General features: G+C 39.7%; 1 protein-coding gene across 3 annotated transcripts in view; it reads left to right on the top strand.

The window, feature by feature from the left end:
• Positions 1–6,872: 6,872 nt before the first annotated feature.
• The window catches only part of tbc1d8.L (TBC1 domain family member 8 L homeolog), a 59,076-nt gene continuing 41,157 nt past the window's right edge, over positions 6,873–24,791 (top strand). For 2 of the 3 annotated variants that reach the window (XM_041582362.1, XM_041582360.1), the window contains exons 1-2: positions 6,873–7,019; positions 7,338–7,756. In XM_041582362.1, coding sequence (XP_041438296.1) covers positions 7,630–7,756 — 127 coding nt within the window. In that variant the 5' untranslated portion in view covers positions 6,873–7,019; positions 7,338–7,629. The remainder of the gene's footprint in view (positions 7,020–7,337; positions 7,757–24,791) is intronic. The other variant, XM_041582361.1, reaches the window with a different exon arrangement.

The following is a 24,791-nucleotide window of genomic DNA, read 5'->3' as shown; positions in this document are numbered from 1 at the left end:
ACCAATAGACTTAGGTCGTAACTGGGCAGAGGGAACCTGGAATTGGATATTTTTAGTAGACTGCTAAACCCTGGTATTGAGGAGCAGTCCTATGATGTCTGTCAATTGCTCCGTTAGCCAGGATAGGAAATTCCTTGTTCATATATGAACTGACTAGTTTCTATCCCTTTACTGGACCTATCAGGTAATTGCCTAATACAAATGGTTCCTGTACTGTTAGAGAAGGTCCTTAGACAGGATAGGAATTAGTTTGTTCTTTTTTGAACTGACTAGTTTCTATCCCTTTACTGGACCTGTCAAGTATTTTCCTAATACAGATGGTTCCTGTACTGTTAGAGAAGGTCCTTAGACAGGATGGGAATTAGCTTGTTTGTATATGAATGGACTAGTTTCTATCCCTTTACTGGACCTGTCAATTATTTTCCTAATACAGATGGTTCCTGTACTGTTAGAGACGGTCCTTAGACAGGATGGGAATTAGCTTGTTCTTATATGAACAGACTAGTTTCTATCCCTTTACTGGACCTCATATGAAGTAACAGTAAAACAGTCTAACACAGATGATGTATTTCACACATCTTATATATGAATAACTAAGTACTATCTCTAAAAATAGCAGAAATATGTCCTTTAATGAGTTGCGAATTAGTTTTCTATCTATTTAAAATACCAAAAGGTTAATATATTGTGAGGGCCTTTATAAGGATGGGAAATAGCCAGCTCTATTAAAACAGACTAGATTCTATCCTTATTTGTGACCTTACTTTGAAGGTCCTTGTACTGGATGGCATTTAGCTTTGTCATTATAGACTGGACTAATTCCTATATTTTCCTGGTACCTAGCTCACTCCCATAGGAATAATCTATTTCCTATTCACTAGGGACGGTTCTTTCCAGGGATAGGAACTAGTCACTACTGTTTTCGAATGACAGCAAAGCCACAAGTGAGTGGATAAGTGGAGCAGAACTCTCCCAAAATAAATACATCCAGGGTCTATAATACAGAGTGGTTGGGGCTTTTGTGTAATAGTGGAAAAACGTTACCTCTGCAAATTGTCCACCTTTAAATTATGTGATATAGAGAGTGATATTCTGAGACAATTTACAATTGTTTTTCATTCTCTATTTATGTTTATTTTAGTTATTTAGCTTTTTCTTTAGATGCTCTCCAGGTTGTAATCTCAGAAATCTGGTTTCTAGGGTCCAAATTACCCTAGTAACCATGCATTGATGTGAATAAGAGACTGGAATATGTATAGGAGAGGACGTAGAGTTGCCACCTTTGCTGATGGCTAAACCTGAACATGGGGGGCGGGGAAAATAACACTGGGGGTATGGCAGTGATGTAGGAACAGGCATGATGACATCAGAGGTGGTTACAATGATTTTCGTGGAGTTATGACACCAGGGCGAGGTTATTGAATCACTTAGATGCAACTGGCTACATTTCTATCCAGTTTTCGCAATGTTTTAAAGTGTTGGTGCCCAGTTCTCTATCTATATTCTGCTTGATGATTAAGCCCAATCCTTGAATTACATATATGAGATCTTTTATACAGAAATCAGTTATCCAGAAAGCTCTGAAATATAGCAATGCTAATTTAGAAAAAAACATTCTTATTTTTGATTGATTTGCTTTTTTTTCTGTAATAATAAGAAAGGTCAATATCTTAGTATTTAAATGCTTTTCATGTACAGTATCGGGCAGATTATTGTTTGGGTTTCATAAGGTTGAAAAACGAACAGAAAGTTCAGACTCGAACAGGCCTTACAAAAACCAAACTATTCAGGTAAAAAACGAACAGGTGGCATGGCAAGCCTAAGAGGACCTGAATAGAAAGATGAGTAATAAAAAGTAGCTATAACAATAGATTTGTAGTTTTACAGAGCATTTTGTTTTTTTAGATGGGGTCAGTTGACCCCCATTTGAAAGCTGGAAAGAGTCAGAAAAAGTAGGCAAATAACTCAAAACGATAAAAAAAAAACATATTAAAAGTTAACTTAAAGGCGAACCACACCTTTAAAGTGGATTGTTTTTAAGATCGACATAAACGTATTATGGCTTAGAATAGTAATGTCTGACTATTAAATAATGCTTATCAGCCAAAAGATACTTCTGGAAGTGGCATTTTTGGGTAATGGGCTTGAAGTGGTATAGGGGGCACTGCAGTCAGGGGACCCAAGAGAAGCAAAATCATGATCTGTAGTCACATGGGGGGCTTGTGGGAAAGTAGGTTGTGTTTGGGTGAGTTGTGGGTAGGGTTTTGACATACTGTTACTAGAGAAGATAGGGAGCATGGTTGTGCATGTGCGAACAATTTTATTTAATTTAATTTATTTTTTTAAATTGGAGCACCTTTCTTAGCAGGCCATATTGCCAGGGTGGGAGAAGCAATAAAGACCACACTTCCTAATCAAGTGACTTTGAAAGAAGGGACATTATAACCACTGTAGTTCTCCCTTAAAGTAGCCATGTACTGGCCAGCCTCTCCATGAACAAAAACTTATTGTATGACTGATCATAGATGTAAATGATTACATTGTATTTTTTCCTTCTTCGGACAAACAGCTCCAGTGATTAGACGAACAGGATGTGAAAAAAGCTATGAAATGGAGCGCGAGGAAAGGAAATTTACAGTTTTAACTGATCATATGCAATCCAACAGGATTGCAGGATGGTCTGCTAAAACATACATGCACAGACAGTCGATTAAAGTCACCCAAACTGCTTGACCAAATCTGGGCATGTATGGGCAGTTTAAGAGGACTGTGATGATCACAACTGCATTGCACTATTTTTTATACCAAGGGATGCTTTAGTAGCATACACAACAAACACTTTCATATTTTGCATCCAGTGGCAGAACAAGCATACCCTGTTGTGTTTTATCAGCATGCTTCAGATACCCAGCCAAGCAGACTGCACTTATTATATATTATAGTGTATAATGTGGAGGATAAGACCACCTTATAGCCTAGCTTGGACCTTATGAAGGAGGGAACAAGGCAGTAAGAGGTTTATATCCTAATTTTAGGTGCTTTAGGAGCAGAATGTTATCAGGACTTGTGTTTTTTAGGCAGCTAATAGCTCCAGATACGTATGTGATTGGAGTCAGAACCCCTGTGACATCCATAATCCAGTGTTTAGACTGAAGGTAGAAGGATCTCTGGTAGTTTACACAAGAGTACTGCAATCCAGAGCTATTATTAGTAATGTATCATCTTTGGGTGCAACAGTTCTAGAATGTAGCATGTGTTCTACTGGAGTAAACTATAGTAAGCATTTGGTGACCAAAATAATATCACAGTTGCATGTTTTGAAGCTGCTGTGAAGTTGTTTCCTTTGCCTTTCTAAGATTCCATACCTTAAACATGATATCCCTTAAAGGGATTCAGTCACAGTAAAACATGTTTTTTTTTTGTTTTGTTTTTTTACAAAACACATCAGCCAATAGTGCTCCTCCAGCAGAATCCAGCATTGTAATCTGTTTTTCAAAATATTTTGTGTGGGGCTAGACATGTTTTTAGTTTCCCAGATGCCTTCAGCCATGTGACTTGTGCTCTGATAAACCTCAGTCACTCTTTATTGTTGCACTACAAATTGGAGTGATATAGAACAATGGTAACAAGATAGTAGCCCTCTGACACCTGCATTGCTAAAAATTAATAAAAGTTGCACTGACTTAAACAATGCGTTTCAGATCATTTTAGTGACCACTGTGGTCAGAATACTATTTTCTAAAGATAGCTAGAATATCTGATAGCTGATGTCATCTGGCCTTCACTACACATGCTCCTGGTTGGTGATCAGCACCAGAAATCAGAAGTGAAGTGGCCATGGCAGCTACACTGAGCAGCTCTACTTTGGGAGATAAACACGGGGGAGCAGGGTTTGGGATATACTTTTGGTGGGTTCTGGAGGAGGCAGAGGTAACTTTATCTAAAACCCTCTACTTTGCTGATATACACATTGGTTTCAGGGACAAATAAAAGAGTTGTCACGTTTGTTTGCAAGAATACTGCATATTCTGCTTGATTAATCTATCACACACTTAACATTTGGCAGTAGTAAATTCCACGCTTACCCTGGAATTAGTGTTTCCTGATTATTTATATATATAATAAGAAATGTCAGAAGTCTCAGGAAATGTTTTTCCATTCCCTAGGTTTGTTCTGGCCCTGCTTTTAATATTAGTTTTTATAATTTTTGCAAACAGCACTTAGTATATTTATAATAAACACACAGTACTTTTTGGATGGCTGCCATTTTCTCAGTTCCCTATTGTATTGAAATAAAGTGGCTTATGTATCCATAGCAGTTACAAGCACCTCCTCCTACAGTGCTTTATCAGAAGCTGCTGGATAGTGTTATTTTCTAGCAAATATTAACACATTTATACAATTAATAGCAAGTAGAAAGCTTGGTGAACATTTATTAACCATGACTATACTGTTGGCGCCTAAACCTCAGCATGGCTTTGCTAATAGATTTCAGACACAAATAGGGGCATATTTATTAACACTGGAGGCAACCATCAACAGTGATGTTGCCCATAGGAACAACTCAGATCTGTGCTTTTGTTTTAAATGTGTCGATGACTGTTGAAACCTAATTGCAGATTGGTTGCTATGGGCAACATCGCTCAAGAAATTAAGGGATACACGCACGATTAATAGAAATTAGTTTTGTTACAACCTGTTATGACCTGCTGGTCATTTTGACCATTCTGAGCACCAAGTAGTCAAGGAAGTTGTTAGGAGAAAGAAAGAGGGCTGCTCTGATGTTCTTCTGGTTAGGAAATATGTGAGAAAGATTTCAGTGTAGGAGCAGCCACAGTTCAGTAGCAAGGGCTGAGACATTCGCTGCTGAGTTCCAGACTCAGTTCTTTATTTTTCTTTGGGAGCTTAAAGGGATTCTGTCATGGGAAAACATGAGCTTTTTATGGGGGAACAGTCTTGTACAAATATACAATGGTGAATGGCAGGGGTTATGGTACCTGTAAAGTTTGTTAGATGAGAAATAATGCTTTTGGCTTTTTATCCTGGTTTCAGTGAAATCAAACTCCAAGGTCAATTGCACATGGGTCATTATCTCTGCTGGAATGTAAACGCCAGTGAATATAATTTCCATGAAAAAAATTTGCTGTGTCTCTGGACTGACACATTTAGGCAGATTAAGGCAGTGAATCATTTTTTCTGATGGCATGTAAATGGCTTGTATAACCTAGGCCTTCGGCTACAGTGTGCAGTGACATTTTTGACAATTTAATGCATCCTTCTTTGTTATAACAATTTGGGGAAGGCCTTTTCAAGTTTCAGCCCTTGACCAGTTTCAAACTGGGATACTATGGGCCAACTGTCCCACACTACGAACTAATTAAAACTTGTTATTCTCATTGTCTCTTTTCCTGGTAGCCTAATGGGTCAGTCCAACTCTGCCCCCATGCACAAAACTCCGTGCAGAATTGCTTTGCTAAAATGGGAGCAGAATATGTTGATGGGCATGTTCATAGGGTTGCCAACTTTTCTGGAAAAAAATACCGGCTTTCCTATATATTGATCTGTTTTCCCTATTAGTAACATTGGGATCAGCCATTTTTACTGAACTGAAAATACCGGCCAGGTGGCAACCCTACCTGTTTATATTTCTGACTTCAACCTAAGTCAACACCTGTGAGATGAATTAGACTGCTGACTATGAATGAACCAGTTGCAATCTCCCTACGTCAGTGCCAGGGGGTAACTATAGAGGAAGACGACCCTGCGACTGCATGGGGGCCCAGGAAATATATGGCCCCATGAGACCCTAACTCAACCATTTCAATAAATATTGTCAAAACTGGTCAATGCCTCCTGGACATATGTTTTGGGCAAACCCTTTCCTGACAACGCCAGAGTAGATCAGAGGTTGATGAACCACATACTCACAGCAGCTAGGAGATTTATATGATCAAAGTGGAAACAGAGAATTGCCCCTACGATGAATGAAGTCCAGGGTAAAGTGGAAGAAATACGGAGAATGGAATACATGTCAGCTATGCACCATAACAACATGCCAGCTTACGACAAGATATGGACGAACTGGATATATAATTTCCCAGAACAACCCTATATTTTTATGTGAACGACGCAAAGTCTCGATGTTCATAAATAACGTATTTGGGAAGTGCTTGGCGAAGGAATGAGTAGAAATGAATACATAACACACTCCCTAGCTAGGACCCTATTTTTTCCATTTAAAACATTCCACTTCCGGACTCAACATAGTAAATGAACAATTAATACCGAGTAAAGCCACCTTGTGCTCCCCATTCCACGATATGAAGTGAAATTGTACTGTACCTTGTGAAATTTAGTATTATTGCAAAGCCCTATTGCACTTGGATAACTATTTTCACAATTTTATTTGTTTCTGTTTACCATTCTGCTCTGATTATTTTTTGAGACAAACAATAAAACAATGAAATAAAAGAGTAAAAAAAAAAAAAAAAAACTGGTCCACGCCTAAACATTTTGGGGCCCTGTAAAATAATTTGCTGTGGGGCCCAGTAATGTCTAGCTACGTCACTGGTCAGTGCCCGAATAGCTGACTGGATTTTAATCCCAGAAATAATGTTGCAGCAATATTTTCTGCTGTTTACTGTATTGTAAATGTACAGGGAGTATGAGAAAATAAAGTGTGTTGTATCCATAGAAGCAATTCACATATCAATGGGACAAGCTAAATTGATTTTAAGGGGAAAGACAATAACACAACCCTAGCAGGGCAATTACTGTGCTGGTTTGTTGTTGTCCAGTGAGAATGAATTGAACCAGTTTATACACATTATCACTGCTCCTCTCACAAGCAGGGGCCCAGCAACACAGGCGGGCAGCAGCTTAAAAGCACGCCCAGAAGGAGGGCCACATCCCCAATGTGACAGGACAGAGTGGAGCCCACACCGGAACTGTGAGTGGAGACTGTGAGGCACATAAAGCCCAAACACTGGCTGGAGAGGCTTCTTGTCGTGCAGGGGCAGGTGAGACACAGCGGCATTGGTAGGGGGCGGGCAGGCCGCAATGGGAGCGGGATGTGCAGGATTGTTGATAGGGAATCGGACAGAGTATGGGGGAGGAGGGAGAGCGAAGACAAGGAAAGCCTGAGTAGTGGCAGGGAGGTTTGGGGTGGCTGGTCAGTGTGTGGCTTGTTTCGGGGTATCTGGGAATGTTGACATGAAGGATAAGAGCAGTGTAGAATGTACAGCCGGGTTCTAGTTCGTAGGCTGTAGGTTACAAAGGAGAAGTGTGATTGTGCTTTAGTGCCTATTTTATTTTCATCTCTGTTTTGTATTGACCAGGTACAGGACACACGTGTTAGCCGTACATGTGGCAGGCACTACTGTAGCACGAGTGGATGGAGTAATGGGGGGATAATAAATAGAGGGAAAGCGTGCCTGCGGTGTTGGTATGAAGCGACTCTGAGATTTCATCTGTCAATGCAGGACGCTGTCCGGAGCGGCCGCTAGGGGGAGCGCTGTGTCGTGAACTGGCTGCCGGTATTGCCTTTTGCTTAAGAATCGGTGCCGTGTCCGTCCTGCTCGAGGCAATCTGACATGCGAGGGTGAGAGCGGGGCACCGTCCTGCACGAGGATGTGGCTGAAACCTGAGGAGGTGCTGCTGAAGAACGCGCTGCGGCTGTGGGTAACTCAGAAGTCCAACGAGTACTTCATTCTGCAGAAGCGACGTGGACATGGGGACAGCACAGCCAAGTTCACTGGTAAGTAAGTGCCTCTGAGTGGAAAAACAATCCTGCTGTGCTTACTTTCTCAGTCTGCGACGCCTCAGCTTGGACTTGAGCAGCAGCTGGGAAGCCACACACTGAATATCCCTCTTTAGCCAGGAGCTAGCATTCCCTCAAGTGCACAAAGGCACCCCAGTCACATTTGCTCTTCATTTGTTTCAAGCTGCCCATTCCAGCCTGTAGGACTGAGCGCACCCACACACATACTGTGAGATACCAACTAGTGGATCTTATTTCCATGTGCTTGTAACAGTCTCCTGGCCTCACCCTCCTGTCAACTTACATTAAAAATGGCAATTAGTTGTACGTGGGTACAGAGACGAGAAACAGAAGAAGGTAGCAACAACAAAGACTCTGCCGCAATATAATTTAGCAGCAGCTATTGCTTTGAATGATAATTTAATTGGTGCTTCTTTCGATTCGAAAAGGAGCCTTGCTAATGATGCCCAGCCTTCCAGTTAGGGCCCGCGTCTAGAGGTTTGCGAAGGTACATCCATTTAAATAAATGCTGAATGCATCAAAATACAGAGAGAGCCTTTATAATGTTTTATTTGTAACTCAGTTTTATGTATTTTTAACACTTGCCAGAAGCATAAAAATGCAGCATAAGACTGAGACTGTGCTAAAAAAAAAGCTTGTGGCAATCGGTTAGCTTATGTGCTCTCTAGTGCTCTCTAGCATTTTGTCACTCTAGTGTTTTCATTTTCACCCTTAATTCATTCCTATGGACAGGTCTGAACTGGGATTCAAAACAGGCCCTGTAATTTCAAGTACACAGAGGCCCAAACAGCCCCACAGGCCCACTATATAGTGACTGTTTATAGCATCTTACAGCAGATCCACTGGCATTTGCCAGAATCCACAGATTGCCAGTCCAGACCTCCTTAAGGAAATGACCTATGTCTGTGGATGCACTCATGGGCCAGGCAAGTAGGCAGTGTTTTCCAGCTATGATAATTTCACCTGTGAGTTCACCTGCGGTGTAGACATTATCCATAGGAATGATTGGGGTTGATTCTGAGCATTTGTAACCTTAAAGGTCTTGGAAAGGGGGATTTAATGGTGGTGCACCGTAGACTCCCTTAGTAAATATGATTGCTAATATTTTTCTCCATTTAAGAACTTCACTGACACAAGAACTAACAACCAGTGACGTAACTAGAGGGGGGCGGGCCCTGGCGCGGGACACGCTGCCGGGCCCCCCTCCGTACATCCTGAACCACACGGGAATCGTGGCGCGTGAGCTGCCGGGGGGCCCTGATGGGGTGTGGGCCCTGGCCCAATCGCACCCTCTGCTCCCCCGGTAGTTACGCCACTGCTAACAACATGCGTCCCTAGAACTGACTGATGTCACATGTGTGCAGTAGAGTAAAATTGGAAGCAGGGGTGCTTCGCCAACTAGGTACCAGGGGCAGCAAAAATGCTGCTCCTGGTACTTTAAGAGCGAATTTCCGGGGGAGGGGGGCAGCAGCAACTGCTTCTGCCTCAGGCGGCGGAGGGGCCAGGATCGCCCCTGATTGGAAGTCAGAAAACATAACTCTACTGAGCATGCCAAGCCTAACCCAGAGGTGTTAGGTGCAGTAAGATGGCAGTGTAGTGGTCTTCTAGTTATTTACCTAGGTCCAAAATAAAGCACTGGCTCAGGGGAAAAAATTTACCTTTCCTTGTTATTTAATATGCATCTCAGATTGCTGTGGGTTACTGCACTTTTATGTGATTGTAATATGTCCCAGGACTGTACCGATTTTACAAAACTATGCTGAATTCACAAAACTGTAGTATTTTTACTATGTTTTTAACTTTCATTTATCAAAATCGTGTTTTGTGAATGTCCTCAAGCTACAGATGCAAAAACCAATAATCATTGATTGTTTGGAAATTAGACACACTTAATTAGAAAGCACTAGAGTCTAGTTCTAGACAAGTCTAGAAACATTCTAGAAAACCTTAACCTTTGTGGGGTAACTGAAGCTCTAAAGGACTACAAAGGGCACCAGGTAAGATGCAAACTGAAAAATCCGTTTTAATTGTCAGCCTTTGAGAAATCACTTAAAGGAAAGTTATTTTGCTTTATATATTTTTTTGATTGAGCCCACCACGCATTGCCTCGCGTGATGTACAAGATCCTATGGAAAGCTTGTCAATCCATCACTGGAATTAAACTTAAAATAATGGCATATGTGACACATGCAGCAAACATCTGGGCAAGAGCAACATGGATAAAAAGTGAAACTAAATGAGTATATCTTTCCTTGTAGCAGACCGAATTGTGCACAGCACATCCCCAAGACCCATTGGGAGAGGACTGTATAAATAGACCAATGCAGTTCCTGCCTGATGGATACCAGCCTAGTTTTCAGACAGTTATGGGCAGGTTGATGGGAAGGCCCAATAACAATAAGCTTCTGACTTACTCTGGTCAGTTTAACCTTTTAAATGCCACAGATCGTAGAATCTACGTTCTGTGGCAAAGGTACTTGAAATGCCACAGAACGTAGATTCTACGTTCTGCAGCATTTCCTGTTTCAGGAGCGGAGGAGCGGCTGTTAGAGCCGCTCGCTCCGTTCCTGCTCGATCCCCTGCCCCTAGGCAACGAGCAGAGCAGGGGATCGAGTGGCCCCTGGGGCGCGATCGCCCAGGGGCCCAAAAACAGCAGCAGGCACGTGTTACTTACGTGTCCTGCTGCTGCAGCCTGCACCGGATCGTCGATCTCCGCCCCCACAGCACACAGACAGGAACCACGAGGCAGATGTCTTCCAGGGGCTCTTCCTGATCGCCTGCAACAGTCTCCAGCGATTTTTTCAGGTTAGTGCAACAATTACACACACAAACACACCAACACACACTTATTACAGTAATACACACTTAGATTCACACTTACACACACTTACACATACATTTTTGGGGATTGGGGGGGTCACTTACACTCACTGCACTTACACACATGTGCACACGCACACACGCGCACATAACATGTAATTTACCATTTGTACACACGCACACGCACATACATGGCATTGTGGCCTTTTTTTTTTTTTCTTATCGCATCGTTTCTTTTTTTGGCTGAAAAAAATGTTTTATTGCCATTACGCATAGCGTATTCGCTAACCGTACTGTGCAATACCTTTTGTATGTTATTTCGGTGATTATATTGCAATTTTGGGTATTTTGGTGCATTTTTAGCCATTTTATTGAATTTTTAGCCATTTTATTGCATTTTCAGCTCTGCATATATTGTGTTCACTTTTTTCTAGCCGTATAACCTGTTTGGCCCATCTAAAATATTCAAACTGTGATTCTGACAGCTGATAACACTAGTCTGGAAAAAAAACATTGATTTTTGTGGTTTTATTGGATTTTTTTGCATTTCACCCTTTACTGCCTTATTTTGTTTTGCCTTGTAAATTTTATCTACTATATATCCATTTGGGGGTCTCTGTGCGCCACATAGTTTGGTATATCTATGCATTTTGGGCATCAAAGTGTTCAGTAGACCTCTGGCGTTCATATTTAGGATGTTTTATGCTGATACGTTACGAAATGTGGGGCATATAATGGGGTAAAATTCAAGCTTTCTGACAATTTTCAGAAATTTGATAAAAACCGTTATGTTCAGCATTGCTTTGCAGTTTGGCAGTTTGCAGTAGAAACACTTATTTACCCATATTGGATTCGTCAGAATGTGTACTTTCTGAAAATATATGGTTTTCTGGGGTCTTTGTACTGTTAGGGGGGTCTAATGTCGCATAATACACACACCAGGTGCTTATATTGCAGCAGCCAGCGCGTCAGCTGTGAAAATGTATATACACTATTGTCATTTGGGGGTCTCTGTGCGCCACATAGTTTGGTATATCTATGCATATTGGGCATCAAAGTGTTCAGTAGACCTCTGGCGTTCATATTTAGGATGTTTTATGCTGATACGTTACGAAATGTGGGGCATATAATGGGGTAAAATTCAATCTTTCTGACGATTTTCAAAAATTTGATAAAAACCGTTATGTTCAGCATTGCTTTGCAGTTTGGCAGTTTGCAGTAGAAACACACATTTACCCATATTGGATTCGTCAGAATGTGTACTTTCTGAAAATATATGGTTTTCTGGGGTCTCTATACTGTTAGGGGGGTCTAATGTCGCATAATACACACACCAGGTGCTTATATTGCAGCAGCCAGCGCGTCAGCCGTGAAAATGTATTTACACTATTGTCATTTGGGGGTCTCTGTGCGCCACATAGTTTGGTATATCTATGCATATTGGGCATCAAAGTGTTCAGTAGACCCCTGGCGTTCATATTTAGGATGTTTTATGCTGATAAGTTACGAAATGTGGGGCATATAATGGGGTAAAATTCAAGCTTTGTGACGATTTTCAGAAATTTGATAAAAACGGTTACGTTCAGCATTGATTTGCAGTCTGGCAGTTTGCAGTAGAAACACTTATTTACCCATATTGGATTCGTCAGAATGTGTACTTTCTGAAAATATATGGTTTTCTGGGGTCTCTGTACTTTTAGGGGGGTCTAATGTCGCATAATACACACACCAGGTGCTCATATTGCAGCAGCCAGCGCGTCAGCCGTGAAAATGTATATACACTATTGTCATTTGGGGGTCTCTGTGCGCCACATAGTTTAGTATATCTATGCAAATTGGGCATCAAAGTGTTCAGTAGACCCCTGGCGTTCATATTTAGGATGTTTTATGCTGATACGTTACGAAATGTGTGGCATATAATGGGGTAAAATTCAAGCTTTCTGACAATTTTCAGAAATTTGATAAAAACCGTTATGTTCAGCATTGCTTTGCAGTTTGGCAGTTTGCAGTAGAAACACTTATTTACCCATATTGGATTCGTCAGAATGTGTACTTTCTGAAAATATATGGTTTTCTGGGGTCTCTGTACTGTTAGGGGGGTCTAATGTCGCATAATACACACACCAGGTGCTTATATTGCAGCTGCCAGTGCGTCAGCCGTGAAAATGTATATACACTATTGTCATTTGGGGGTCTCTGTGCGCCACATAGTTTGGTATATCTATGCATACTGGGCATCAAAGTGTTCAGTAGACCCCTGGCGTTCATATTTGGGATGTTTTATGCTGATAAGTTACGAAATGTGGGGCATATAATGGGGTAAAATTCAAGCTTTGTGACGATTTTCAGAAATTTGATAAAAACCGTTACGTTCAGCATTGCTTTGCAGTTTGGCAGTTTGCAGTAGGAACACATATTTACCCATATTGGATTCGTCAGAATGTGTACTTTCTGAAAATATATGGTTTTCTGGGGTCTCTGTACTGTTAGGGGGGTCTAATGTCGCATATTACACACACCAGGTGCTCATATTGCAGCAGCCAGCGCGCGTCAGCCGTGAAAATGTATATACACTATTGTCATTTGGTGGTCTCTGTGCGCCACATAGTTTGGTATATCTATGCATATTGGGCATCAAAGTGTTTAGTAGACCCCTGGCGTTCATATTTAGGATGTTTTATGCTGATAAGTTACGAAATGTGGGGCATATAATGGGGTAAAATTCAAGCTTTGTGACGATTTTCAGAAATTTGATAAAAACCGTTATGTTCAGCATTGCTTTTCAGTTTGGCAGTTTGCAGTAGAAACACTTATTTACCCATATTGGATTCGTCAGAATCTGTACTTTCTGAAAATATATGGTTTTCTGGGGTCTCTGTACTGTTAGGTGGTCTAATGTCGCATAATACACACACCGAGTGGTTATATTGCAGCAGCCAGCGCGTCAGCCGTGAAAATGTCTATACATATTGTCATTTGGGGGTCTCTGTGCGCCACATAGTTTGGTATATCTATGCATATTGGGCATCAAACTGTTTAGTAGACCCCTATGTTTATATTTAGGATGCTTTATGCTGGTAATGATACATGGACAATACGATGCTGGAAAGTTGAAGCTTTGAGGCAATTTCCAGATATTTCACCAAAACCGCCAAATTTGGCAAAGCCTTGCGACTCAGTAGTTTGGAGCAGAAAGGCATGGGTACCCATTTTAGATTCCGTAGAATGTGTACTTTCCAAAAATATATGGGTTTGGGGGGTAAACATATATTTCTGTGTTTTTACCCCGCAAAAATGCAGTCAATGTGTTGATTTTTCATTAGCTGAAGTTACCCACGGGACTGTTTGTATGCGCTAACTTCATTTTGGGGCCTCTAAATGCCAGATACTTTGGTAAACTTATGAACAATGGCCACCAAAATGTTCAGAGGAACCCTGGCAATCATATTTAGGGTGCTTTTTCTTAGTACGTAATGACACATGGGTGATATGGTGCTGGGAAGTTGAAGCTTTGAGGCAATTTTCAGATATTTCACCAAAACCGGCAACTTTGGGAAAGCCTTGCGACTCGGTAGTTTGGAGCAATAAGGCATGGGTACCCATTTTAGATTCTGTAGAATGTGTACTTTCCAAAAATGTATGGGTTTGGGGGGTAAACATATATTTCTGTGTTTTTACCCCACAAAAATGCAGTCAATGTGTTGATCTTTCATTAGCTGAAGTTACCCACAGGACTATTTGTATGCGCTAACTTCATTTTGGGGCCTCTAAATGCCAGATACTTTGGTAAACCTATGAACAATGGCCACCAAACTGTTCGGAGGAACCCTGGCAATCATATTTAGGGTGCTTTTTCTTGGTGCATAACGATACATGGGTGATATGGTGCTGGGAAGTTGAAGCTTTGAGGCAATTTTCATATATTTCACCAAAACCGACAAATGTGGGAAAGCCTTGCGACTCAGTAGTTTGGAGCAGAAAGGCATGGGTACCCATTTTAGATTCTGTAGAATGTGTACTTTCCAAAAATGTATGGGTTTGGGGGGTAAACATATATTTCTGTGTTTTTACCCCACAAAAATGCAGTCAATGTGTTGATTTTTCATTAGCTGAAGTTACCCACGGGACTGTTTGTATGCGCTAACTTCATTTTGGGGCCTCTAAATGCCAGATACTTTGGTAAACTTATGAACAATGGCCACCAAAATGTTCAGAGGAACCCTGGCAATCATATTTAGGGTGCTTTTTCTTAGTACGTAATGACACATGGGTGATATGGTGCTGGGAAGTTGAAGCTTTGAGGCAATTTTCAGATATTTCACCAAAACCGACAACTTTGGGAAAGCCTTGCGACTCAGTAGTTTGGAGCAGAAAGGCATGGGTACCCATTTTAGATTCAGTAGAATGTGTACTTTCCAAAAATATATGGGTTTGGGGGGTAAACATATATTTCTGTGTTTTTACCCCACAAAAATGCAGTCAATGTGTTGATTTTTCATTAGATGAAGTTACCCACGGGACTGTTTGTATGCGCTAACTTCATTTTGGGGCCTCTAAATGCCAGATACTTTGGTAAACTTATGAACAATGGCCATCAAAATGTTCAGAGGAACCCTGGCAATCATATTTAGGGTGCTTTTTCTTAGTACGTAATGACACATGGGTGATATGGTGCTGGGAAGTTGAAGCTTTGAGGCAATTTTCAGATATTTCACCAAAACCGACAACTTTGGGAAAGCCTTGCGACTCAGTAGTTTGGAGCAGAAAGGCATGGGTACCCATTTTAGATTCAGTAGAATGTGTACTTTCCAAAAATATATGGGTTTGGGGGGTAAACATATATTTCTGTGTTTTTACCCCACAAAAATGCAGTCAATGTGTTGATTTTTCATTAGATGAAGTTACCCACAGGACTATTTGTATACGCTAACTTCATTTTGAGGCCTCTAAATGCCAGATACTTTGGTAAACCTATGAACAATGGCCACCAAATTGTTTGGAGGAACCCTGGCAATCATATTTAGGGTGCTTTTTCTTGGTGCGTAACGATACATGGGTGATATGGTGCTGGGAAGTTGAAGCTTTGAGGCAATTTTCAGATATTTCACCAAAACCGACAATTTTGGGAAAGCCTTGCGACTCAGTAGTTTGGAGCAGAAAGGCATGGGTACCCATTTTAGATTCGGTAGAATGTGTACTTTCCAAAAATATATGGGTTTTGGGGGGTAAACATATATTTCTGTGTTTTTACCCCACAAAAATGCAGTCAATGTGTTGATCTTTCATTAGCTGAAGTTACCCACGGGACTGTTTGTATGCGCTAACTTCATTTTGGGGCCTCTAAATGCCAGATACTTTGGTAAACTTATGAACAATGACCACCAAAATGTTCAGAGGAACCCTGGCAATCATATTTAGGGTGATTTTTCTTAGTACGTAATGATACATGGGCGATATGGTGCTGGGAAGTTGAAGGTTTGAGGCAATTTTCAGATATTTCACCAAAACCGACAATTTTGGGAAAGCCTTGCGACTCAGTAGTTTGGAGCAGAAAGGCATGGGTACCCATTTTAGATTCAGTAGAATGTGTACTTTCCAAAAATATATGGGTTTGGGGGGTAAACATATATTTCTGTGTTTTTACCCCACAAAAAATGCAGTCAATGTGTTGATTTCTCAGTAGCTGAAGTAAAGTCCTGATCAATTTGGATGTGCTAACTTCATATTGGTGTCTCTAAATGCCAGATACTTTGGTAAACCTATGCATAATGGGTATCAAACTGTTCAGTGGACCCCTGGCAATCATATTTCAGGTGCTTTTTCTTGGTACCTAATATAGTTTGGGATATGCGGAGCAGCAAAATAAAACCTTTGAAATGATTTTTCAGAATTTTGAATTTTTTTTGAAAAACCGCTATTTTCAGACAAGCTTTTATGTTTGGTAGTTGGGAGTAGAGAGACATAGTTACCCATTTTGTAATCGGCAGAATGTGTACTTTTCAAAAATGTATGGTTTTCTGGGGTAAACCTACGGTTTCAGGATTTTTTGCCTTGGAATCTAAAGCATGCCGTTTTCTGCCTTAGTGCTTTCAAAATTCGGTAATATACTGCCGGGAGTTTTTGCTGTACAGAAATCCTAAATCTCCCTAAAACTATACATATCTGGTATTGGCACGTTCGAGAGACATAAGGCTTTCCAAATCAGTTGGATTTTCATCCCTAAAATGAAATATTTTTCTGGTATAAATTGATATACGATGAAAAATGGTAATTTTTCATTTTTTTTTGGTATTTAGCACTATAAATTTTTTTGCACAGGTGGAAATACATGAAAACTCCGGCAGATTTAGAAAGCTCAGTTTCTACCGAAAAAAACAATGTATAGTTTTCCTAGGTAAACTATAGGTTTCCCCTCAGAAAATGCCCCTAAAGTGAGAGAGCACAAAATGTTTCAAAAACGGCTGGCATTTCGCGTAACCAAAATGTGAAATTCTGCTGGCACTTAAAGGGTTAACTGATTTGTGGGTGTTTTTTTTTTCTGTTTAGAGACCTGTTATATATGTACACTTATGCTTTGCCGGTATTTTCAACATAAAAAGTCTGGTTCAGTCAAAAAGTAGCCATGCATGTTTAAACTTAAAGGGATACTGTCATGGGAAAAAAATGTTTTTTCAAAATGAATCAGTTAATAGTGCTGCTCCAGCAGAATTCTGCACTGAAATCCATTTCTCAAAAGAGCAAACAGATTTTTTTTATATTCAATTTTGAAATCTGACATGGTGCTAGACATTTTGTCAATTTCCCAGCAGCCCCTGGTCATGTTACTTGTGCCTGCACTTTAGGAGAGAAATGCTTTCTGGCAGGCTGCTGTTTTTCCTTCTCAATGTAACTGAATGTGTCTCAATGGGTTTTTACTATTGAGTGTTGTTCTTAGATCTACCAGGCAGCTGTTATCTTGTGTTAGGGAGCTGCTATCTGGTTACCTTCCCATTGTTCTTTTGTTTGGCTGCTGGGGGGAAAAGGGAGGGGGGTGATATCACTCCAACTTGCAGTAAAGAGTGATTGAAGTTTATCAGAGCACAAGTCACATGACTTGGAGCAGCTGGGAAATTGACAAAATGTCTAGCCCCATGTCAGATTTCAAAATTGAATATAAAAAAATCTGTTTACTCTTTTGAGAAATGGATTTCAGTGCAGAATTCTGCTGGAGCAGCACTATTAACTGATTCATTTTGAAAATAGTTTTTTTCCCATGACAGTATCCCTTTAATGATCAGTCAGTAATCGGCTTCCATATGCTTCCTATCATTAGACTAATGATGCCGCCAGCTAACACTTTCCCCCCCAGTTCTGTCAGTGGCACTGTTAATTTTACTAAGGTGATTGTGGTTGTCATCAAAGTTGAAGGTTAAGTTTTATTTATTTATTTTTGCAAAATTCCAACAAATCAGATGAAGACTTAAAATGATATTTCTATCGGAACAAATAAATGCAACAAAAGTTTGTTCACAGATTATGCTGTTTATTGATTTATCTCAATATATGCATATGTAAGTAAGGGTTCAGATTAATTTCAACATTTGGCCAAATCTTTTGTGGAGGATTCAGTATTTGGTTGAATCCAGATTTTATGGATTTAGTGGCTCCCTAGTTAATAGCTATGTTCTAATTATGTATCTTTATTACAAAGGAAAAAGAAAGTGTGAGCAGTTTTTTATACAGTAGTTTGCAATCTTTATAAATTTGCAGTGTTCTACTTAACTTATATGTATTGTAGATAAATAATGTGTTCATTTTAAATGTATATCTCTTTGCAGTTTTCTTCAGATTCCTGAGTCCTGACTGTACAGAATTTCAAAGAAGCTAGACTTTCAAAGTAAAATTGATTGATAATAACTGAAATAAATACACATAAAGAAACTTATTTATTATAGTTTATTATAGATTTGTCTCCGCAAAGCGAAATCTGTTGAGGGGATTTTCTAGTCATTTAGAGTGTGAGTAGGAACTGTAAAGAACGTAGGTGGTGTGAAATTCTTTTAGCAGGATGAGATCAAATACTTCTAATTTTAACGTGTGTACTTCACTGAGAACCACTGCTGTGTTTCCAATGCTATGTCTAGGTACAGGTATGGGACTTGTTATTCAGAATGCTTGGGACCTGGGGATTTCCGGATAACTGATCTTTCTGCAATTTGGATCTTCATACCTTTAAGAGTAAGGGCACATGCTAAGATTTGGGAAGATTTAGTTGCCCGGCGACAAATCGCCTCTCCTTCAGGCAACTAATCTCCCCGATAAGCCTTCCCACCAGCTAGAATCTAAATCTCAGATGGTATGGCACTCGTTTTCCAAAGTCGCCCAAAATTGCCTCACAAGGTAACTTCAGCGACTTCAGACAATGAAGCTCTCTTAGAGCCATCCCGCCAGCGAAGAAGAGGCGATTTGGCGCTGGGCAACTAAACCCCCCCGAATCTTAGCGTGTGCCCTTACCCTTAATCTACTAGAAAATCATGTAAACAAATAATAAACACAAATAGGCTGATTTTGCTTACAATAAGGATAATTTATATCTTAGTTTGGATCAAATATGAGGTACTTTTTTCTTATTACAGAGAAAAAAAGGCAACCATTTTAAAAAATTAAAACAGATCCCATACCTGTAAATAAATAATAATAAATCCTAGAATGATAAATTATAGTCATGAAAGTGAAAATATTTTTAATGTTTGATTTTCTAAGGCCTTGCCATAAATGTGGTGTAAACAGCCCTTTAATGGTGCAGAAGACCTCGAACATTACAGAGAAATGATATTGGATTACTGTATGTGTTCCGCTGCATGGCTTCATTTAATTGAAACTGTGCCGTATATGTAGCTTGTAATTCTCCAGCACTGGCACAGCTGGCCCTTTTCAATTGAAACAAGTACTGACATTTCACTTCTTGTCTGAGCTTACGTGGATTTATATAGCACATAAAAATATCACACATTTGTAATGATTAAGCAGTAAACCTTCATGCATGCTGACTTTACTACCCATTTAGGTGCATAATAATGCTTTCCGCATCCCCCCCCCCCCCGCAGAATAAAACACATTACCTTGGCCTAGAACTGGATGGTGAGACAATATGTAATATTTTTCCTGAGAAAGTTTTTGGACCGAGGGCACAACAGGTATTAAGTAACAGGCAGAAAAAGACCAAGCGGCAGAGCATGTTGTTATTGAAACCACAAATATGTGTGGGTTTCCATACATTGGTAGACTGAGTTAATAAGAAAGGCATGTGGTATTTTTAACTGTGTGGAGTAGGGGGAGGACGAAGCTAATTTTATTTTCTTGCTTCCTTCTTTATAGATTAAAGATGTACAACCCCTGGGCACTAAGCTGTTTTTCATGTCCATTTCTTTAGCCTTTAGGAAATCCCTACTGTACAGGAAGAATGTCCAACTCCTGACTCTATTGTTGTGTAGTGTCACTGTAATATGGTTAAGACAAGCGTATTAAATTGCCCAGCAACACATAGGCAATTCATCTCCCTGACACAATTACAAATGTCCATGTTGAAGCTGACCATGTTGAAGTCTGCTATGCTATTGCATAATATTATTTTACTTAAAGAAGAAGGAAAGGCTAAAATTAAGTAAGATTTATCAGAAAGGTCTATATAAATTACACCATTAAAAAGTAATGCTGCTCTGAGTCCTCTGTCAAAAGAAACACCGCATTTCTTTCCTTTTATTGTGTACACATGGGCTTCCTGTTTTCAGTCTAAACCTTCAGGGCTAGGGCTTGAGCATGCTCAATTTGCTCCTCTCTCTCCCTCTCCCCCTTCCTTTCCCCCCTCCCTGCTGTAATCTGAGCCAGAGCTATGAGTGAGCAGGGAGAGCCTCAGGCAGGAAGTGATGTCACACCAAGCTAATATGACAGCTGCTATCCTAAACCTAAGCTTTTGCTCAGGTATGGTAAAGAAAAAAAAATTAGAAACCATTCGAGTTGTGAGTTTATTCGAGGTATACAAAACTGTAAAATTTGACCTTTGATAAATAACCCCCTAAGGGGTCTATTTATGATGCTGTGTAAAAAAAAAATGGCAGTGGACAAATATGCCAATTTTTAATGGCGTTTCTGCAGGTATTCCTGTCTAAACTTTTCCAGTTCCCTTGAATGGGTTACTCCATAAATATAACGCCATAAAAGAATACATAGATTTATAACTTACAAATATATGGTTTTTCTGACAAATTTTTTTATACAGCAGTATAAACACGCCCTTATTTTGTGTAGTAATAATTTTGGAAGTCTGTGTTTTATTCTTCTTATACAAGAGAGTGCGGAAACCCTGTCCAAATACTGGCTGACATGAAGAAGAACACAAATTAGCAATGGTGGGTGTTTCTGTTAATATCTTTTTTTTTTCTGTAACCACAGCATTGATGGCAGGCATGGGCATGTGCTGTGGAAGCAGATCGGGTTATAGCCTCCACTGTTGATGCTCCTATGTAGACACCTGATCAGCTATTTAGGGCAGGTAATGTTTATTTTGTTGGTTTGGTGTGATATTTGTAAAAAAACTCAAGGTGGGGGTTTCATTCAGTTTCATAAGTCTAGTAGTTATTAATGCTCCTATGTAAATATGTGCACCTGTTAGAACAGAACAGCTATGCAGTATCACTTATAGTCACGTGAATGCAATAAATACGTATTCTAAACCTCTTTTGGGTAAAGTACACAGGGGTCTTTTTCATTGCACCGTAGTCTGATCTTCCCTGTTTAAACCAGTAGTTGCAGATCAAGGCTATTTATACAATGGTGAATGCAGGTAACCATGCCAAATAAAGAGACTTATCTTGATATACATGCACTTGGGAAGGACAAAACGTATGCGCTAAGCCTAAAAAGTACATGTAGACAACTTCTATTAATTCTGAATGCATATCATTCTGAGCCACTGCATTAATTAACACAAGGCATTAATAAAAAAAAATATTTGACCTGCTTACACATCATTTGGACCCTTTTTCCTCTTTTTGGCACTAACTACCTCTGCATTTACCTAGAGCAGGGCTGGTTCATCAGGAGGCCAAATGGCAGGCTGTGGCCCTAAAAAGATTATTATAGCACCTAGAGTGCTCAAGACCTCTGTTGACCACTTTTGATTACATAATTTATTATAAACATGTAAGTTAAGCTATTAATTGGTCCCCTGTATGGAAACGGACAGCACTAATAAAAAACTGACCCTTTAAAATGACCAAAAAACTTTACATTTCAGTTGTTGGCACATGGCTTTTTTGCTAAGACTGAGAAAATGTATATGGCAGTTATTTTTAGGCAGACCCCTAGAATAGTACTTCTTATTTTAGTGGCAATGTTTCCAGTTGACTTGAAACTTGACTGGTAAAAGTTTTTGAGGCACAGGGTAGAGAGCTGAGAACTGATGTACTAAATCAATTAAAGGACAAGGAAAGACCAACAACCTTAGGATGCCAATTTATAAGTTATGTGTTTTTTTTATTATATGTTTAAATCATTGGTTGTTATTTGTAAAAATGTGCACATATTTTTAGGGAAATCTGCTATCCTAGATATGAGTTATTGATTAATAATGCAGATATAGGAAAATTACATAGTTTTAAAGTATTCTGTCATGATTTTTATGGTGTAATTTTTATTTCTAAATCACACTGTTTACAATACAAAATAATTTATTTTACCATGTAAAATTTCATTCCTGACCCAACAAGTGTGTTTTTTTGTTGTAATATTGGTGTGTAGACAGCCATCTCAGGTCATTTTGCCTGGTCATGTTATTTCAGAAAGAGACAACGCTGCACCATGAAACTGCTTTCTGAAAGGCTATTGTGTCTCTTACTCAATGTAACTGAAGGTGTCTGAGTGGGACTTGGATTTTGTACTATTGAGTGCTGTTCTTATATCTACCAGGGAGCTGTTATCTTCCTAATAGGGAGGGGAGGAAGGGAGGGGGTGATATCACTTCAACTTGCAGTGCAGCAGTAAAAAGTGACTAGAGTTTATCAGAGCACAAGTCACATGACTGATGGCACCTGGGAAACTGACAATATGTCTAGGCCCATGTCAGATTTCAAAACAAAATTTTAAAAAAACCTGCTTGCTCTTTTGAAAAACTGTGCAGAAGTCTGCTGGCAGCAAAATAACATGCATTAAAAAAAAAACATGTTTTCCCATGACAGAATCCCTGTAAGGCATTCCCCATGTGACCTCAGCTGCTAACCTTCAATCCTAGGCCAGCACCATTCTTAAATAGGCACTGATCTTGCCTCTGTTCTTTATAGGTGGTACTCAAACTTCTTGGCTGCTCTCCCAAGTGCTATATCCTCAGCCTGGCCAATTGCAATACACATATTCAGCCTTATTGAGCACTTTGGAAAATAGGCAAGATGGCACTGCTATGTCTCTGAAAGACAGAAATAAAGAGGGGCACCAGCCTGGGATGCAAGGCTAGCCATCCTTAATATGTGCTGAACAGAAAGATAATGCATATTTGTTCACACACAGGGATGGGCAAACGTTTTGTTCTGTTATTTCTGATAGCTGAACATAGGAATTGCAGGACGTAAACTGGGGAATTCTAGGGGAGCTGCTCTACTTGTTTTACCAGATTTTATTCAGATTAACAGGCATGATTGTCTCTAATTCCTTTAGTAACCCACAACGTGTGATTGAGCTCACTTACTTTTTGGTATCAAAGTGAATTATTATTCCTGTGCTTAAAATGTAAAACATTTTAAAAGGTGTTTTCAGTTCGCAAAGTTAGTAAAGCAAAGGAGGGAAATGCATGGACTTTCTCTGTTCAGCCTTTTGTAATGATCTTATTGTTTTAAATGTGCTCTTTGCATATTGTAAAAACACCAACTCTCGGAGCAATTTCTGCGTTCCTGAAAAAGTGTACAGATCAGATAACAAAGGCAACTTTTTTTTTTTTTTTTTGCATAGTAGGCTAGTGCATTTCTACCATGGGAAATTTAAACCTTTAAACAAGCTGCTTAGTTCAAATTCCTGCGTCATGAATTGTTTGCTGTGTTTTACATTAGAAGTGTGTACCTAGAGAAGCATTTCACTTCTGCCACTTCTGTTTTATCCAGTAAAACAAGAACCAAATTCCTGATATTTTGTTACAAAATACAAAACAATAGAAAGACATGTAGTAAGGTACAATATTACAGTAAGTCGTAATACATATTGGTTCCATTACTGAATTAGAATAAAATTCAAATGAACAGAAAATGAGCATATGGTAGTGAGTATTACATCCACTTAGTACAACCAGTAACTTTAGTAATGAGTATGGTTCTCCATTGCTTGTCAGCAAAACCATAGCCTTAGGCATAAATGTCATCCCATGTTGACATATTTATTAGGGCAGCCCTAGCAGAGGATAATTAAGGGCTGGACTCTTCCATTCTTTTAGGTTTGGGTTTGTAGCACTCCATTACTTGGAACCAACTTTCATGCATAAAACCTAAAATGTGCAGCACTAAAATGACATCCAATTGTATTTTACTGGGGGTGTAAAATGTAAGACGCCCCCCAAACTTGTGCTCCTTTTCAGCTCCTGCTCCAGGCGTTTGGTGATTGTGCCTGTACATTAGAGTTCATTTTGGCCCAGAGATCTGCTGCAATTCTTTTTATAATATTGCCCTCATGTTTGCATGGGATTCTCCTGGCTTTCTGTCACTCTCCAAAAACTTAAAGGCAGGTTCATTGTTTCCTGATTTAATTGACAATAGTGCATGTGTTGTGAAAGGGATATTAGACTGAAAGCTCCTCTGAAGCAAGGACCCAGGTGAGACTTGAACAATCTCACAAAAAAGCACTGTATAACATATTTATATAAGCTGGTGCTTCGACCTATTGGTTTTTGCTGCTGCCAGAGAAGATGACTCCAAAACAGACAGGTACAAGGTGGATAAGGCGGGGGAAGAGATTCATGGGGTAATGTTATAGAAGTCTCCAAGTTCTGAGCAATGTCATTATTGCACATACTGATCTTGGTATTTCCAAAGTCAAACCAGTACTGCAAATACAGTTTAGCCTCTGTGTTGCTGTATTGTTCTAGTGAAAATGCAACTATTGTTCAAAGTAACTAGGGGTGTACGTGATGAGTCTTCATGTTTTTTCCTTTTAGTTAACACTGCATGATCTTCCT

This window comes from Xenopus laevis, chromosome 2L, assembly GCF_017654675.1.
Source record: "Xenopus laevis strain J_2021 chromosome 2L, Xenopus_laevis_v10.1, whole genome shotgun sequence".
Classification (NCBI taxonomy): Eukaryota; Metazoa; Chordata; class Amphibia; order Anura; family Pipidae; genus Xenopus; species Xenopus laevis.
Note: the sequence above shows the minus strand (reverse complement) of the source record. Positions and strands in the feature narration are given on the sequence as shown.